The sequence below is a fragment of the Rosa rugosa genome, chromosome 2, assembly GCF_958449725.1.
Source record: "Rosa rugosa chromosome 2, drRosRugo1.1, whole genome shotgun sequence".
NCBI lineage: Eukaryota > Viridiplantae > Streptophyta > Magnoliopsida > Rosales > Rosaceae > Rosa > Rosa rugosa.
Genome location: NC_084821.1, coordinates 2,469,245 through 2,489,446, shown reverse-complemented (window position 1 = coordinate 2,489,446; position 20,202 = coordinate 2,469,245). Strand labels below are relative to the sequence as shown.

Genomic DNA, 20,202 nt, shown 5'->3' with positions numbered 1-20,202 from the left:
ATGTCCCTGGTGACATTTTGAAATGAATGTGCATTTAGTACTTTACTGGATCGTATTAATATGAAGATGCATGTATCGGTGCTTGTTTAATTAACTATAATGAAGCTCTGGACGCATCAGTGGCCGACTTTGATGAAATTGCTTGTTATAATAAGAGATCAAGACAATGTAGAAATAATGAACAGATGTGGTAAATACCACTGAAAATTGCACTCAAATTACACAAGACTTTTATAATTGCCTCTCTATTACGATCGGTAATGCCATTTATTCAAGCAGGGTTTGATATTTTATACACAAGTTCTCACAAGCAGAATTTATAAAAAAGGGAAATTGAAAAGGATTTAGAATCAAAGTTCTTGGAAAATGTTAGTCCTCGGGGAAACTATTTCTCATGACAAAATGGGGCCATTGGCCAAGACATCTAATTAACTGCATTGTTATAAGTACAATCTAAGAGACTAAGATCGTGGCTAACCACTAACCATTGAGCCATTGACTATCCTCAGTGCTGATCCTTTGGAATGTCAAGTTTCTCAAAAATTGGACTGTCAACTCCGACACCCATTGTGTTCAAGCCATTATCAACGTATATAACAGAACCGGTGATGGCAGAAGCCAAAGGTGATGCCAAGAAAGCGGCTGTGTTCCCTACCTCCTCTGTTATTTCAGATTTGTGGGATCAGTATGTAACAAACACAATAAAGGGAAAAGTTCAATGAAATTTAAGTAACAAAAAAAAAAATCACCTGCAGATAGTTCTTTTTGCAGAGGTGCATTGACTAGCGAATAGTCAATCATCATATCAATGAATCCAATTGCTTTGGCAGCACGGCTTCTTAGTGGACCTGATGATCAAGAAATAAAGCTGAGCTGGTACGGATAGAAAAATATGAAAATAGAACTCCACCAAGCCTAATTTGGTCATCCTCAAAGTGGTCATTCATAATTTATCAAGGAAACTTGAATTCATGATTCTGAATGCACATGATGCTTTGGAGGGGGCCATTTGATCACATGGTCATTTAGAGAGATAAGATCACACATGGTTCATTTAAAATCAATCCATGGGGCCCAAAAATATGATAGATGGAGATGTACTTAGAAAGACTACAAAGATAATTTAGTCAGTAATAGGTGTACACAGTACCAGCAGATATTGTGTTGACCCGAATTCTCTTTTTTCTGCCCGCTTCAAAAGCAAGCACCTGCACAATGCCAATTGTTATATCAAATTAAGATTGTAAGGACAAAAAAAGGTACGGTATATGACATGTAAGCATGTAAGAAAAACTCACCCGAGTGTCACTCTCAAGCGCAGCTTTTGCAGAGCTCATACCTCCACCGTATCTGCATATTATCATTCAAGAATGAATCATCTTAACATATACTGGGACATATAGATTGTAAAGAACACGATGCATGGAAAAATACCCAGGAATTATCCTCTCAGAAGCAATGTATGTAAGAGAAAGTGAAGAACCACCTGTAAGCACAAAATCCTCCTTAATTCCACACACAAGGTTTATCTGTAGTACATCTTACAGTAAGACATAAAGACCAAGTGCACCAAAAGAAAAAGAAAAAGAAAAACTACTGAATGAGTGAATGTGGAAGCTTACCTGGATTAATTATTGGGAGGAAATGCTTCAGTAATGAAACATAAGAATAACTTGATGCAGATATAGCCGCAAGATATCCTTTCCGGGATGTCTCCAACAGAGGTTTAGTGACCTATTAAAGATAACTTTAATGTGCGCTCGGAAATGGTGACCAAAAATTCAATATGACTGTTACTTTATTATTGTACCTCTGGTCCATTAGCAAGGGAGTGAACAAGAATGTCAATACTTCCAAAATCACTCTTCACGGCTTCAGCAGCTTCCTGCAAAATATCAAAGCAAGATTAAAGAGAACTATTTTGTTTAAAGAGGCAAGTGAAGCAAAATCCGAAAAACCCTTGCCTAAATGATCAAATTGGAACTTTGGCCAAGATAATAATACTTGAGGGGGAAAAAAAAAAACTTTACTACATGTTGCAAACATATAGAACCCAGATGAAATTTCAAGTTCAAACTTTGGGAAGGTGGGAGTAGCAACATAGAAAACTGTTGGCCAAAAACTAAGTCGAATCTCACGTATTCCCCAATTGATTTGGAAACAAATAATACTAAGATGCTTTAAGTCATACCTGGACAGTCCAGTTACTGGATCCGGCATAGCGCTTATTTGATTTCACCTGGATGATATAAAGTCTACGGATTAAATATGACTGGCCACTTTTAGTTTATTTAAATTAATGTAAACTGAAATATTACCTCCTCAGGAACATCGTCAAGGGTATCAAAAACTGCATCAAGGGGATATACTTTAGTAATCTCCATCAAAGAACCATCTGGTAACCTGAAACATCATATATCATGTTAGATGCTATTCATCAAAATGAATAGCAATACCAATGCGAACCCAGATCTGACATCTTACACGCGTGACTCATCAAACTTCCCACGTCGCAGGCTGGACTCAAAAATGTTCAAAGCCTGCACGTACAAGGTTCTGATTCAATAAATAAATCACTATCCAAAATTTACAAAGAGCAAACAGCAAATGTGAAATTACACGAGATCAGGCCTATCAACTTACAGGGACCCAAGTTCCCACGAGAATTTCAGCACCTGCAGCAGCTAGAGATTTTGCAATAGCCCACCCATATCCATTATCATCAGCTACACCAGCGATGAATGCTCTCTTACCTGCAAAAAGCACATACATTTTTAGTTAGAAAGGTAGTGTGCTCAGCAATAGGTGAATACCTCACTGAAATAGAGATAATGAACTGGGCACATATGTAATATTCTGGATCAGTAAAAACCTGAAAGCTAAATTTTGAAGAAGAATTTCTGCAAATACACAGTGATGGTTTACTTAAATAATTAACTGTAATCTGGTACATCATGTAGAGATAATTTTGTTCCTCAAAGCAACGGGCTACATCTACAGTCACCTTTTTCATGCGTTTACAACAGAGAGAGGGGAATCATGTAAATGGAGAACTAAAAGCTTCTACAGATAAGTAACTTTCAACTTTTTTTATTGCAATACAGAGAATCCATTCAATCCATAAAAAGAACAATAATCATTAGGTTAAACTATGTGAAACAAAAAAGAACTAAAGACAGGAATCACAAAATTAAGTTTTCTGTAACAAGATATATTAAGTTGTAAAAAGGCCTTTTTATTAAACGTAATGAAAAAGAACTTTAATACAAATCAAGTGCCAATATGAGTGTGGGAGCAACGAGTTGGAAAGAAAATAAACCTTTCAGATTAATTGGCAACCCAGAGGGCGTGTTCTCACTAGATCCAGCCATTGCCTTTGTAACAAACTTATCCATTTTCAAAGATGATGATGTAAAGCTCCGCTGGAAAGATTGCACAGATGATATATGGCACGCACTCGAGAGCTTAGACGATGATACCACTTTAACATTGCCGTGAAGCATAGTGGCACCAGACCTGAAAACTCTATGAGAAGAGGAAATGCAGGGTCTTGCTGTTGCCATTTGCAGGCTAGAAGCAGCAGTAGTTGCCATCTTCACTAAATGGAATCTACATTACATCATACACCAAATCAGAATTCACATCCATAACGCAACGAAGTAAAACTTTGAATAGAATCATCAACACACAATTGCTGCCAACATTTCTTAAGGTAAAAAAGATTCAACTTTTGCTGTTCTAAATCAAAAGTTGTCATTTTGCAACTATTATCTTGCAATTCCCAAAATGCTGAATTGCCCCACTACCCTCTAAGCTAAAGAAAACCCCTTTTCAACAGTAACTCTTAACAGAAAAGCAGCACAAGCAAATCCATAGGAAACCCAGAAATCTACTCAAAGTAAGCTGAACCCAGAAAACAAAATCACATAAACCCAGAAAATTTTGGGAAAGAGAAACCATAAACCCACAAGAGTAAACTTCACTAACCACCACAGTATGAATTCAGGTACCTATCTCTGCCTTAAACCCCAGAAAATTTCAACAACAGTGAAACACATCTGGGGAAGAAAAAAAAAACCTAAAACCTCTACTGCATTTCAGAATAACAACAACAACAATTACAACAAGAGAGGACTAATGCGACATAAATCTCTTACCTTTTTGCAATAGAAAGCGCCAATGTGAAGAGCAGAAAAACAAGAAAGCTAAGACCTTTATTGTTTTAGAAAGAGAAAGACAAAAGGGGTAGTTCGAACTCAGAAGAGCTTTGGGTCTTTTCTCGTTTCACTTTCAGCTCTTCCTCTCTTTATTTGCAACAGGGTGTCTTATGATGCGGCTTTACTCTTCACAGCTACTCAGTGTGAGCACTGAGGTGCCTGAACTCAAAAACTTGTTTCTTTTTTCTTTTGGGTAATGCATTTGGGCCTGGGCCAATCTCATCATCCAGCCCAAATAAAAAGTCCACAAAAGATTGTTGTTGACTCGAAACAAAGGGTTGCTTGTTCTGGTCAGACCTATTTTCTTTCCTGATTAGGCTTGGTTTGTTTTCTTATATATTTTGGGTTCTAGCTAGGGTTTGAAGGATAGATAAGCAGTCGCTTAAGCAGTCGGTTCTTTGCTTAAGGAGAAAAGATGTCGAACGAGGATTGGTATGTTTACATGAATATTGACAATGGTGCACTCTGTCGTCTAAATCTGAGTAAACTATGCGAAGAGTCGACCAGGCCTGAATTTGAAGTTCTGCATAAATTTCGAGCCGATCAGGTTCGTCGATCTCCATCCATTGTCCACCTCTTCAACGATTCCAATACAATTCTCCAGTTTCAATTGCCTAGGCGTGAGTATTACTGGAACTTTGCGACCAGCATTGATGACAAACTCTATGTTCTAAGCTCACACTATCAGGTTTTTCAGGTTTTTGATCCCCTTCATAGGCTTTGGAAAAACCTCCCTCTTCCCCCGTCTCCTAGTTCGACAGAGAGTTATATGCCCGACAAATTTGAATGGGGCCACATGATCGCCATTTTTCAGAGAAGTTATGAGTTTTCAGACGTTTTTGACACCGTTGAAGAGAAGTGGATGGTCGCAGAAGGTTTGCCGTGTCTAACTTGTGCCCTAGAGTTCCAGGGATTTCTAATTGGCAAACCGAGATTCGAGAATCAAAATTGCCTTGTTGCTTATAAGTTGGATGAGAATGGTTTGCCGAATCGCAATTCTCGCCAGAATATACATGGGCTTTGGGAGATATTCTATCCTCCTATAGATTTGGAAGGAAATGGCTTCTCAAGAGATGATGGCTGCTTTCTCAACCGATTTGGTGATGACGGTGGCCGCATTTGCTTCCTCTCTACAACTAGATGGAACAAGGAATTCCTACTCGTTGCGGTGTTTCGATTATCAATCTCAACAATCTGCGGTATCCCAGTAGTCGATGCAGTTTTTGAGCATAAACTTCTTTATAAACTAGTCGGTGGAGTTTTCAAATATCTCTGGTCATGCAAAACTATTACCTCATGTTTCGTCATACAGTTGCCTCCAAATTCTTCAAGCTATCAACTTGGTTCCATGCCACCCATCATGCTAGACAACCTGCCTTCAGATGAAGATGATGATGAATATAATTATATTTCTGACCACGACGAGGATGATGAGAATCATGCAAGCAATGACAATGATGCAAAAATTTCAGCTCCAGAGGCACAAACTTCTGCGAATGAGCTAACGGCAGACACTGAACGAAAATGGGATTTTGCAGACACGGTATGGGATGATGGCATTAAGGATAAGTCCCTATACTTTTGTTTCGTAGAGCAGAGAACGGATTTTTCATTCTCCTACGTTATAAAAGCCATGAAATTCAGTGATGTGCTATCATCATCACCATCTCAAAATTTATGCCAAGTTGCTTCTACTTCTGGCTGGCATCTTGCTAGTCCCCAACGTTGTGGTGTCTTCGGTTCCCAGATTCTTTTTGCTGGCAGCGGGTATGAGAACTTTCACGGGTACGAGAACACAGCAGGAATACCTAGAACGGATATTCATGTGTTTGATGTGACGTCAATGGATTCAACGAATGCCAACCATGGTTATGATAACATCAAGAGCTTCACAAAATCTTTTGAAGGATTGAAACCTGAGCTGCTGCTGGCTGAGGTCGAAGGCAAACTATATGCTCTTGCCGGGTACCCCATAGCCGAGCAATTGAATCCAGGTCCATTTTTCGAGGTACTTGACCCGATAGAGAAGGAATGGTCGCAGCTGCCAGATCCTCCGCCTTACACTCTTTACGCTCCACATCACACTCTTTACGCTCCACATCGGTACTCCCATGCAATTGCGGGCACCAACATCCTAGTGACGAGTCACTTGTCTCCAGGAGTGTTTCGCTTTGACGTAGCTGACCACATCCACAGAGAGTGGAGACTAATAGAAAAGTCCGGCTTTACATTTGGCGGCAATACTACTTTAGTTGTGGCCACCGCTGACGATTGCGGGGGTGATTTCGTGCTTTTCACCTATTGTAAATCCAGTAATGCTATAGGTGTCTATCTCATGTCACGTGAATTTGATTCTATTGTATATCTCCCACCTTTGGAGCTGCCAGAGAGTGTGTCGTCTTTTCTTGAAGCAGCACAAGATGGTTACAACCATGGTCACTCTAGTTTTGTCCATCTAGGAGGTAGAAGAGTCTGCCTTGTATTGTCGTCCCTATTCGAGGGTCCATACAATATGTATAACGTAGCTGAGGTTGATAAGATCAGTGTTTCCATCTTAGGATTCGAGTTTGAAGTTACAGAGAACCGGGATTCCTTGGTTGCCACATTTCTGTTTCATCGCGTGCTTGAATACGATATCAATAGCTCTACTACATTACATACCAAGCAGAAGCAGGACAACAACTCAAAAACCTCCGACATAAACATGGTGGGTGCATTTCTGCTCTAACTAAGCTTTTCTTTGCTTTTCAATTCTTTTTGCAAGGGATGTTCCACCTTATGATGATAAATAGTCGATCTGCAGCAAGCCACTACTCGGTTTTGCTGTAGTGCTTGGATTGGCTAATTTACTTGTGCAATTAATTTTATCTTCTGTAGTACGACGCCTCATGGATATAACTCGTTTTCATATGAACAGACATTTTCATCACTTACCTCTTATTTACCATTACGGATGTTTTCATTTTCATGGTCTATTTGGTGAAGCGACTAACAATATCAAGAAAAGTTCATGAATTACAATCAGCGTCACGCTAATGATCTTGAGGGCAGAAATGCTCACATTGAAGTAGTTCTGGTGCATCTTCGTAATTTGCTTAAAACGCCTCGCTGAAAATAAATTATCGTTAATTTAGATAAGAGGTCCTAATATTAATAACAATCGATCTTGAACCAAAGGCTAGAATAGTACAAAATCCACTCATGAGCTCTAGAAGCATGTAGAATCTACCAATGATAAAAGACTACTCATTACATGAACACTGACACCCAGAGGTCTATACCTAAATATAAACACCTCGCCTTCAAAGTACAAACTTATACAGATCTAGAGGATTAGAGACCTCCTACCCCCATCACCCAACTGCTAAGTAATACGTGAGGGCGTCAAGACACTTGGTAACCCGGCTGGCCCTCAGCCAAATAAGTCCAGAGTCCAGACCCAGAAACCTGCCACCTATAATTGGACTTTGGCCTAAAGGCCCAACTCCCAAAATAAGTTATGTGGGTTGACCTTGAAGCCAACACAGACGTCGGAGCCAGACCTTGAAGCCAGAATGCGACAGCATTCTGCAATACGACATCGTCACCAAAGTCGGCGCCTCTTCCAAATCCTCCTATCATAGACAAGAAAGATGGATAGATGTCGCAAAGATCCCCATACACGCATACACGAGATCTGACCAACACCTCCAAATGCTGTCCCCAAGCCTAATGCTATCACAGCTTGGCACCCATTAACAAACATCTGATCCAAGCCTGGATCGATCACCCGGCCTCTACCACTGCCGACGCAGCCCAAGACAACAACCAAAACTGAGAGACCCCGCCGAGCAAGCCCGCAGTCATCTCTGATATATAGAATAGAGAGAGGTGAAACAACATCCTTCCCCCTGTCACAGATCTTTTGCCTCATATCCGTTTTTCCCGTCTAGCGATTACCGCCGTACAAAGTTCTGGTTTGATTTCGTTTTTTTTGTTTTTTTTTCCCCCTTATTTAGGACCTACTCCTTGTTCTAGTCGTCTAGGGTTTTATTAATTGACTCCCTTATGTGTTGATATACGATCCGGTCTAGCTAGGTTGCAGGCTATAAAGCAGTGGCTTCTCGATCTTCTATTTTCTCTCATCTCTGTTTATAGTTTCACACCAAAGGGACAAGAATGGACATGGAAGCACAGAGGTTTTTATGGGAAGGAGCAATTCCTTACAGATTCATCTCCACGAATCCGAAGTCACCACTCTTCCTTCTCCCCCACCCGCCCTGATCTTAGCTCCTCGGCTAGGATACCTACCATTGTTAGCCTCGCATTTAAAGCCTTACTTCAGCAGTGCACTTCCTCCTGGTGTTGACACTATTTGGTTCGAGTACAGAGGCTTGCCCTTGAAATGGTATATACCAACAGGAGTTCTTTTTGATCTTCTATGTGCAGAACCGGAGAGACCTTGGAATTTAACGGTGCATTTTAGAGGATATCCAGGAAACATAGTGATGTTGTGCGGAAGCGTAACAAACAAGGTATTGATATGAATTCAACAGTAACAAACAAAGCAAAAACACCTAATAAACAAACCACTGAGAACACCAAGATTTATAGTGGTTCACTCAATCAGTGTGATTGAGCTACATCCACTTTCGGAGCCGGCAAGATATTCCACTATGATCAATTTGGAGAAACATACAATTAGAGTTTATGAACAACTCTCACTACCCAAATCCCCAATACACCCAAACCTATTAACTCTCCTTTGATTCAAATAGAGAAGAAGAAGAATTCTTCCTTCTCATATACAATACATAGCAACACCAACAACTAAGCTTAAGAAGCTTCAACTATGGAATTGCAAAGTCTCCAAAAGGAGAGGAAAGACAGAGTATTCAAGGATGGCTATCAATTATGTTTCTCTCCTTACTTCAGTTGTTGCCGATGTGGGGATTCAATACAAAGAAACTAAACTACAGCAGCTCTATCTCTCTCTCGCTCCAAGAGAAAGATTAGGAACAAAGGAAAAGTTGCAAACATTTCACTTTTCACTTTTCCTTTTTCCTTTCTTCTTTTCCATGTTTTCTGCCGCAGAAAACATGCCTCCATGTTTTCTTTTGCTACCTTTTTCCTTTTGCAACTGGCCCATCAATCTCCCACTTTCTTCTTCTTTCAGCTGCTATGTCTTCAAGTGAAGACAACATCAACAATCTCCACCTTGGCTTCACTTGATACAATAATATCACAAGTAAAATATCACATACCAATTTGCCGCTCCTACATCCCCGTAGGGAAGATCAAATGTTACGAACACCAATCAAGTTCAAGCAATGCTTGAACTTGCTCAATGGAACTGGTTTGGTCAACATATCAGCAGGATTTTCTTCAGTTCCAACTTTCAGGAGCTCTATATCACCATCCTCCACCAGTTGACGAATCTTGTGAAATTTGACATTGATATGTTTAGTGCGAGCATGAGTAACCTGGTTCTCTGCCAAATGAATAGCACTCTGACTATCACAATAGAGATCCACATAATCATGAATTATTCCCAAGTCCTCAAGCAAACCACGAAGCCATACTGCTTCTTTTGTACCCTCTGTTACTGCCATGTATTCAGCTTCTGTAGTCGACAAAGCAATAGTAGATTGCAAGTTCGACTTCCAACTCACCGCTCCACCAGCAAGAGTAAACACATAAGCTGTAGTAGATCGGCACTTATCCAAATCACCTGCGAAATCAGAGTCCACATATCCAACAACACACTGACTCATCTTATCCTGCTTAAACACAATTCCAACATCCACAGTACCAAGAATATACCGTAGAATCCATTTCACTGCTTGCCAATGACTTTTACCTGGGTTATGCATATATCTGCTCACCATACTTAAAGCCTGTGAAATGTCAGGTCTAGTACACACCATGCAGTACATCAAGCTACCAACAGCACTAGCATAAGGAACTTTAGCCATATATTGCATATCATCATCAGTGCTAGGAGACATAGAAGATTTAAGCTTGAAATGAGAGGCAAGAGGTGTACTTACAGGTTTAGATTTATCAACCATGCCAAACCGTTGTAGTACCTTCTTCAAATATTGTTTTTGTGACAAACAAACCTTGCCTTTGGATCTATCTCTTTCAATTTCCATGCCCAAAATCTTCTTAGCTTCTCCCAAGTCCTTCATTTCAAATTCACCACTCAACTGTGATTTTAATTTTTCAATTTCCACCTTGCTCTTAGATGCAATTAGCATATCATCAACATATAAGAGCAAATAAATGAAGGTCCCATCATGTAGCTTGCGAAAGTAAACACATGGATCATAAAGACTCCTAGTGTACTTCTGACCAAACATAAATTTATCAAACCGCTTGTACCACTGTCTTGGAGACTGTTTCAAACCATACAATGATTTATGCAGTTTGCAAACCAATTTTTCCTTACCAGCAACTTTGAAACCATCTGGTTGAGTCATATAGATCTCTTCTTTCAATTCACCATGTAAAAATGCAGTTTTGACATCAAGTTGTGCTAACTCAAGATCAAACTGTGCAACCAAGGCTAAAAGAATACGAATAGAAGAATGCTTCACAACAGGAGAGAATACCTCATTGTAGTCTATTCCTTCTTTTTGTGCATAGCCTTTAGCTACCAATCTAGCCTTGTACCGAGATCCTTCCTTTTTAGCAAATACCCATTTGCAGCCAATTGCTCTCTTCCCATGTGGTAACTGAACCAACTCCCAAGTCTTGTTCTTGTGAAGAGACTTCATCTCTTCATCCATTGCTTTTTCCCACTCTACACTATCCGCATGTATCACAGCTTCTTCATAGGTAGAAGGAATTTCTTCTTCAGTAATTGGAAGTGCATAAGTTACCATATCATTTAGCCAAGCTGGCTTTGGAGCATTTCTTTTTCCTTTTCTAAGTGCAATAGGTCCATGTTGCTGTGGAGACTCTTGAGCTTGAGCCTCTACTTCAATACTTGAATCTTCATTTGTTGAATCATCTGGCTCAACTGTAGGACTACCTGGATCAATTGGAGTTTCATCAACTTTTTCTTTAAACTCCACCTGCTTCAAACTCTCTATGGTCATCTCCTGTTTTTGAGAATCAGTCTGTTCACTCTGATTAACCATAACAGCCTCATCGAATGTCACATCTCTGCTTACAATAACTTTCCTCACATCTGGACACCAAAGCCTAAATCCCTTCACACCATCATTAAATCCCAAGAAAATAGCCTTCTTGGCTCTCGGATCAAGCTTGCTTTCCCTGACATGAAAATAAGCAGGACAACCAAAAATATGTAAGTAATGATAATCAGTAGCAGGTTTTCCAGACCATACCTCCATGGGCGTTTTACCCTCATTTGCAGCAGTAGGCAACCTGTTGATGAGATGGCCTGCATATGTAACTGCCTCAGCCCAAAACTCTTTGCCTAATCCAGCATTAGACAACATACATCGAACTTTCTCCAGTAAAGTACGATTCATGCGCTCTGCAACCCCATTCTGTTGTGGTGTCTCTCTAACTGTGAAGTGTCTCACAATGCCCTCATCTTGACATAACTTCAAAAATGGATCAGACTTGTATTCACCACCATTATCTGATCTGAGCCTCTTAATTTTTCGACCTGTCTGAGTCTCAATCATCTTCTTCCACTTCACAAATATATCTAAGACTTCATCTTTATGCTTCATGGTGTACACCCATACTCTTCTAGAGAAGTCATCAACAAAAGAGACATAGTAGTGTTTACCTCCCAAAGATGCAGTTTTGGTAGGTCCCCACACATCTGTGTGAACATAGTCTAGAGCACCTTTAGTCTGATGAACTGCAGTACCAAACTTCACTCTAGTCTGCTTTCCCAATACACAATGTTCACAAAATTCCAACTTGCAAGTCTTTGCACCCTTCAACAAACCTTGCTTCACTAATCCCTGCATTGCTTTCTCACCAGCATGTCCAAGACGCATATGCCATAATCTAGTAGTATCTGCATCATCTGTAGTCTCAGAAATTGCTGTTTCACTTGTCACTGTACTCCCTTGTAGAAAATACAAGTTTCTATCTCTAGTACCTTTCATCATCACAAGTGAACCTGACACAATTCTGGCAACTCCATTCTTCAATGTAACTGTGAGACCCTTTGATTCTAAAGTTCCCAAAGAGATAAGATTTTTCTTCAAGTTCGGAACATACCGAACATCTGCCAATTCTCTAACAACCCCATCATGCATTTTGAGACGAATTGTACCAATCCCTCTAGTTCTGCAAGGACTATCATCTCCCATCAAAACTACTCCACCATTTAGTTCTCTTAAAGTAGAGAACCATTCCTTGTTAGGACACATGTGGTGTGTACAACCCGAATCCAAAATCCATTTCTCAGAATAATCAAGTGCAGATGAGCTTGCCAAAGCAAAATCAATCTCATCCTCTTTAACATCATCAAAGGTAGATGAACAACTCAATGCAAAACCAAAATCATCATCATCTTCAGATTTTGCAACATTCACTTCAGAACCCTTCTTGTCTCTAGTCTTCAACTTGGGACAATCTTTCTTCCAATGCCCCTTTTGGCGACAAAAGGCACACTCATCTTTTGCAGGAAATTTGCCTCTTGACTTGGAACGAGAATTACCTCTTTTTCCACCAAACTTTCTTTCTCCAGATCTTCCTCTTACTACAAGTGCTTCACCTGTCACTTTCTGCAATTGCTTCTCCTTCTTTCGACACTCATTATTTATCAATGAATTACACACATCATCAAATTTCACAAATTCTTTTCCATGCAACAAAGTTGTAATCAAATGCTCATACTCGTCAGGGAGAGAATTTAGCAAACACAAAGCCTTATCCTCATCACTAATTTGCACATCTAAATTAGCCAAATCTGCAAGTATCTTATTGAAATCACTGATGTGTTCAGACATAGAAATACCTTGCCGATAATTGAATCGGAAAAGCCGCCTCTTCAGGTGAAACCGGTTTTCAGCACTCTTGGTCATGTATTGGTCTTCCAATTTCTTCCACAGAGCTTTTGCCGAAGTTTCCTTCATGATAAAGAACTTCATATCCTTTGCAAGACACAATCTGATAGAACCACAAGCCCACTTATTAATCTGCTTCCACTCCTTCTCACTCATATCTTCTGGTTTGTCTTCAAGAGCTATATCCAATTCTTGTTGACACAAGACATCCATCATCTCACACTGCCACATGCCAAAATTGTTTGTTCCATCGAACTTCTCAACTTCAAATTTGGCATTGCCAATTGATGGCCTAGTAGTCGACGATGAACCCGAACTCGAATTTTTCGTCATTGAATCCAATCAATACTCAACTCCCAAATTCAGAACCGAAGCTCTGATACCAGTTTGTTGTGCGGAAGCGTAACAAACAAGGTATTGATATGAATTCAACAGTAACAAACAAAGCAAAAACACCTAATAAACAAACCACTGAGAACACCAAGATTTATAGTGGTTCACTCAATCAGTGTGATTGAGCTACATCCACTTTCGGAGCCGGCAAGATATTCCACTATGATCAATTTGGAGAAACATACAATTAGAGTTTATGAACAACTCTCACTACCCAAATCCCCAATACACCCAAACCTATTAACTCTCCTTTGATTCAAATAGAGAAGAAGAAGAATTCTTCCTTCTCATATACAATACATAGCAACACCAACAACTAAGCTTAAGAAGCTTCAACTATGGAATTGCAAAGTCTCCAAAAGGAGAGGAAAGACAGAGTATTCAAGGATGGCTATCAATTATGTTTCTCTCCTTACTTCAGTTGTTGCCGATGTGGGGATTCAATACAAAGAAACTAAACTACAGCAGCTCTATCTCTCTCTCGCTCCAAGAGAAAGATTAGGAACAAAGGAAAAGTTGCAAACATTTCACTTTTCACTTTTCCTTTTTCCTTTCTTCTTTTCCATGTTTTCTGCCGCAGAAAACATGCCTCCATGTTTTCTTTTGCTACCTTTTTCCTTTTGCAACTGGCCCATCAATCTCCCACTTTCTTCTTCTTTCAGCTGCTATGTCTTCAAGTGAAGACAACATCAACAAGTGATCCGTTGTGAAGATGAAGATAGCATAAAGTGGAGCTTTATCAACTCATTAAAAGAGGCAGCATATATAATCAATGGAAACTGCAAGAATGTGATGAACATGTGTCAACCTGATCAGATGGAGCTCTGGCGCTCTGTCTTAAATGGTAATTTGGAAGCCTACCTACGGGTATCTTCTAAACTTAAGCTTGGAGCATTTGGGGAAATGAACTCAAGCTCTCCAAGATCCCGATCGAGTATGGTGAAATTGATGTTTCTGGGCAGGTGAAGCAAGGCCGAGTTCCTGTTCTGTTATATGTTTGGTATGTCATTGATTGAGGACTTTGATGACTTGGAAGATGCACCACCGATTGATAGTTGGGACAAAGTTTTTTACATAAACCAGCCTGTCGAGATACAAGGAGAAGGTAGATGCTTCACTTTACATGATGCAGTGAAAAGCCTTCTGCCAGACTATTTTGTGGAGAAATCGTTGGGCACTGCTGAATCATTGACAGTAGGTGGTGATGACAAGCAAAGAGTTTCATCCGAAGATGCAAGCGATCGATGATAAAAAAGACAAAGAGGAAGTAGAAACTTCATGCGACGACTGTGTAAAGGCTAGTTACGAATATGAAGAGCCTGAAATCAAGCTGGTTCGTATACAAGGTATTGAACCGAAACTGGATCTACCATTTTCTTGGGTGGCAAACAACTTAATGCACCCTGAGCACTTTCTTCATATCTGTGTATATCTGAAAGTACAAGAAGTCAATAATACTACGTCATAGGTGGCATTTGCATGTAATCATGTTTTCCATTTTACATTTACTGTATAGAATAGAATTATACAGTATGTTAGTTGTCAATACATAGATCTAGATTCCATAAAAAAAAAAAATTCATCCCATTCACATAAGAAAAAAGAAGACGTTGAATGACGATTGGTACATGTATATGAAGATTAATGGTGCACTCTCTCTAAATATTAGTCAATTATACGAAAAAAGTAGGTCTCAACTTCAGCATCTCGCTGATTTTGGATTTAATCAGCGTCATTTTTGATCCAATATCTGCCTCTACAACCTGACCGATGAAATTTGCAGCTTGAAATTGCATGAATCCATGATGCCAAACCTGGCAATCACCAATTCACCACTGATAACAGACTCTATATTCTCTTACCGTAGAGCACAAAGCTTTCAGGTTTTTGATCCTCTTCACCGGTCGTGGAAAACTCTCCCTCTTCCACCGTCTACATCTATCTCCGGACGCTTTGCATGGGGCCACATGATCGGCATAAGACAAGCAAAATAATTCATACGTGTTTGACAGTATTGAAGAGAACTGGATGCCGGCAGTTGGTTTACCGCGTCTGTCATGTGGCCCTAGGAGTCCCAAGGATTTCTAATCGGCATCCCAGCCTTAGTTAAGTGTCCAAAAATTGCTTGTTGCTTATAAGCTGAATGGTTTGCCGAATTGCAATTCTCATCACAACGTACAAAATTGGGATTTGGGAGATATTCTACCCTCCTTTATGAAATTACGAGAATACATGAACTCTTAAGCTTTCTCACCCGTTTTGGTGATCGATGACGGTAGCATTTGCTGATCTGTGCAGATGGAGATAGCCCGGCTGAGCGATTAGCACTTGTTGAAGTGTCTCGAGTATCAATCTCAACAATCAGTGGCATCCTCAGTAGTGAGTGCAGTCTTTTAGCATAAGCAGCTCTATAAACTAAACCAAAAATATCCAACTATTTATCCATGCAGTTGCTTCCAAATGCCTCAAGCTATACTAGTGATTTGTTGCCACCCATGCTACCCATTCTAGACAGCCAGCCTTACATGATGACCATAATAGTCCGGCACATCATTATAACACCTGGCCTCCCCCTTGGTGCCCTCCGCCTCCAGCTGGGAGTGTATTATTACCAATACCACCAGTCCACGACTATGGCCTCCCCTCCCCCCACCGCTGCCTTCAGCTGGAAATAATGTATTTGTACCACCACTAGGGCTGCCCCCTCCACCGCCAGCTGGGAATCTGTTTGTACGATCACTACCGCATCAACTATACCCGATGCGGCCAACAAATGTGGAAGCAGTGGGAACGACTACCACCATGAGGAGCTGGTGGTTTATTTGCATGTGGAAGAACTTTAGCTGATGCATCAACCTCTACTCCAAAGGCACAAATAACTTTTGACAATGAGCTAATGACAAACGTGGAATGGGAAGATGATGGATTAAGGATAAGTCCCTATACTTCTGTTTCATGGAGAACAGAACGGATATTCTTTAGTTTCCTACTTTATAAAAGCCATAGATTTTAATGATCTCAGGTCATCTCATAATTCAAATTCAAAATTAAGCCAATTAAGTTGCTTCTACTAATTCCGGCTGCCATCCTTGTCTCCCTAGCTGTGGTGTCTTCAGCTCCCAAATTCTCTTTCCCGGCAGGGATGACGTCCTCCGAGTACGAGAAGAATTTGATACAGAATCAGAAGATAAAGTGGATGTGGCAGAATTACCTAGAAGGGATATTCTCGTGTTTGATGTGAGGTTAGATGATCCAAATCATCTAATGGATCCCAGCCATGAAGCGGTTCACTAAATTTTTTGAAGGAATGAAACCTAAGCCGGTGCTGACGGAGATAAGAGGCAAACTCTATGCTCCTGCGGGTTGCCCAAAACCCCCGCATTTGAATCCGGGTCCCTTTATTGAGGTGTTCGACCCGAGAGAGAAGGAATATATGGTCTCCACTGCCTGATCCTCCACCTTACACTCTTTAATTACGCTCCACTTGAGTACTTTAGACACCAACCACTGCTACTGTCATGCAATTGCGGGCACCAATATTCTAGTGATGAGTCACTCGTCTCCAGCAGTGTTTCGCTTTGACGTGGCAGCTTGTAATAACCGGTTTTTCTTTTAACCAAAACAGTTGGTGGCAAACACCTTTGTTAAAAGGAAGGGTGTTCCTTGATTCAAGGCCGGTGTCTTAATCATCATTCATGATTATGCATAATTGAATAATCATTCAATCATACCAGACAACTCTCTCTCACTCTCTCTGTCTCACGTCCGAAAACCATCCAAGAAACAGAGCAATCTTCATCAACTCATCTCTCCCTCCACCGACCACCAATCAAGACCAGACCAGTTCCTATAGTTCCACCTCGTTCTTGCGCAGCTACCAGTGGCAACCTTGCACCGCAACACGGCCGGCAGTGGCGGCGGAGGACACGGTTCCGTTTTGAGCTCGATTTGGTTCTATCTCGATATCTTGAGCTACAGGCCGCCAATTCTCTTGATTCTTGTCTCATTGGATTCGCCTCAACTTTCTGAACAAGCACCAAGAAGGACCAGACCTGGGAAGAACGATTTCACGTTCATCGGAGCTCGACTGGTTTAGATCGACAAACAACCCTTCGATCCGTGTATCTCGAGTTACAGACCACCTCTTTATGTGATTCTTGGCTTAGTGAGTTCTTCTTGAAGTTCTGAACAACTCTCCAGAAGGAATCGAAGCGTTTCGTTGAAGTTTTTACGTCGAAACTCAAGCTCGCCGGATTCTGGAATTTTTCCGACCACCGAAGCTTTCGATCGGTATATCTCGAGCTACAGACCATATTTTTCTGTGATTCTTGAACCAATGAGTTCACCTTGAGTTTCTTAACAACTCTCTAGAAGGGATCGAAGCCTGAAATTGAAGTTTTGACGTCGAAATCAAGCCTTGCCGGATTCTGCAAATTTCGCCGGATTCTGGAAATTTTCCGGCCACCTCGACTGTTTTAGGTAATTTCAACCACTTCCGGTCATTTTCAGCTTACATGGTAGTTATGAAAGTTGTTAAGCATGATGAGAGGAAGAGGAGCAGCCCGGCCCCGACACCATTGGCGGTGGTCGGCGGCGGCTCTGCCACTAATTCCGGCGGCCCTTTCCGGCCACCTCCGGGGGTCAAAAATATAGTTTCTGTGCATTTTTAGATTCTATATTTCAATACGATCATCTTGATATATTATATGCAATTTTTGGATATCGTATGATTAAGTTATGAATTTTTAAGTTTCGATCGTTAGATTTGTGATATGTGAAGTTAGGACCGTCAGATGGACTTGTAGTTTTGATATGATGATCTTATGACTGTCCCAGTGACTTTGTGTGGTCATGGGCGAAGATCCGACCGTTGGATCTTCGTATAAATGCAAAACAGTGATTAGGGAGGCGATTCGTGAGAATCCGTCCGTCGGATTTTCGTATAAAATTGTGAAGATGTTAGTAAGGACGATTCAGGAAGATCCGACCGTTGGATCTTCGTGATGATTTTTGGAGGGTGATCCTAAGGGCGATCCGTGAGGATCCGACCGTTGGATCATCATTTAATTTCGATCCGACCGTTGGATTGTCGTTTGAATATGTTTTTGAGTTATTGGCTAAGTTAAGGTCATGTGTGATTAGGTGATTGACGGTCTCCCTTGGGTGAGCGATTTCGGTGTGTATTGTGTTAAACTGAAGACGCAGCGGGAATATCGAGGTGAGTAAATCGCACATGGTTCATTCACGAACCGAAATTCGGTGATTTTATTTAATTGAGAAATTGTGGAAATTGTTTTATGAAAATAAATATTTGTTTTAAATTATATGGACTTGATCGACTACGGTCCATAGGTAAGTAAAATGTATTTAACTATAAAAAAATGAATTTCTAGATTTTATTGCATGTGAACTATAGTTGGTATTAGTGGTCACTCTTGTGTGGGTGACTACATATATATATATTTACGTGGAATATATATTGGATGGTGTGATTTACTGAGTTATATTTTGAGCATTACCCTTTGGAATATGTGATTTATCTTAGATGTTGTGTTGTCTATGATAATGGGTAATTGAGTAAAGTGCGATAGTTGAGTCGTTGAGATGAATTAAATGAGGAGTCGAGTGAATTGAGAAAAGCAGTCATTCGTAAGGTGAACCTTGGCCCAGGTGACACTTTACGATACAGTTAGAGCTCTAGTCTGTCTGCCATCATACTGCTTGGGGGATAAACGAGTTATCATATGCCCTTGGGTATGACATCACATACTGAATGGGATGATTAATATAATTAATCATAAGCCTGTAAGTATGATATACTGAATGGGGTGATTAATATAATTAATCATAAGCCTGTAAGTATAATATACTGCATGGGATGATTTATATAAATAAATCATAAGCCTGTGAGTATATATTGAGTAAGAAGTTGTTTATTTTTGAGTAGTCATGATGAGATGTGAGTTGATTGATGCTTGAAGTGACGTTGTACACTTCAATTCTTATGCAAAACAAAATTAAAATGTGCTTGAGTTGATTGTGTTACTTTAAATCGTGCAATCCTTTCGTTTACTCATACGAGCTTTGCAAAAAGCTTACCGGGTTTGTATTGTTGCAATCCCGGTACACTATTCAAACGGTGTAGCGGGTAATCCTGCAGGTCAGAAGAATCAGGGCGGTGATCGAGCCGGTTAGAGTATTTGTTATAGTTTTACAGCATTTGTAATAGTGAGGTGAGTTAAGCTCATTGAGCCTTAGAATTTGATTTGGTGAGAGTGTGTTGTAATAATTAACTTGAGGATTTGATTTATTGTAATATTGAGAGGTGTGAAGTGTGGTTGTTTTGAGAAAAAAATTCAGGTTGTATTTATGTGAGTTGTATTAATTCATGTTTCGGATTTGGATTTGTTATTCAAAATCCGGGGCGTGACACAGCTGACCCGCTCAACCGGGATTGGAGACTAATCGAAAACTCGTTTTTCTCTTTCTCTCCCTTGTGCTCTGCCTCCAATAATGTTGGATATCCAAATTCCGGCTTTAAATTTGACGGCCAAATTACATTAGTTGTGGACAGTGGCAGCGATTTCGTGTTTTTCACCTATAATAATCAT

The 20,202-nt window shown here is 40.3% G+C and overlaps 1 protein-coding gene and 1 pseudogene across 1 annotated transcript; one reads left to right on the top strand and one right to left on the bottom strand.

The window, feature by feature from the left end:
• Window positions 1-207: 207 nt before the first annotated feature.
• LOC133731751 (enoyl-[acyl-carrier-protein] reductase [NADH], chloroplastic) lies at window positions 208-4,364 on the bottom strand. Its single transcript, XM_062159162.1, has 13 exons — window positions 4,158-4,364; window positions 3,320-3,609; window positions 2,644-2,753; window positions 2,485-2,540; window positions 2,319-2,403; window positions 2,192-2,239; window positions 1,811-1,885; window positions 1,623-1,734; window positions 1,435-1,486; window positions 1,299-1,350; window positions 1,151-1,208; window positions 750-848; window positions 208-660 (listed from the first exon to the last, which is right to left on the bottom strand). Exons 2-13 carry the CDS (start codon window positions 3,591-3,593, stop codon window positions 506-508), a joined length of 1,176 nt encoding a protein of 391 aa, XP_062015146.1. The 5' UTR covers window positions 3,594-3,609; window positions 4,158-4,364; the 3' UTR covers window positions 208-505.
• A 9,614-nt stretch (window positions 4,365-13,978) lies between these two features.
• LOC133728183 (autophagy protein 5-like) lies at window positions 13,979-15,059 on the top strand (annotated as a pseudogene).
• Window positions 15,060-20,202: the final 5,143 nt, after the last annotated feature.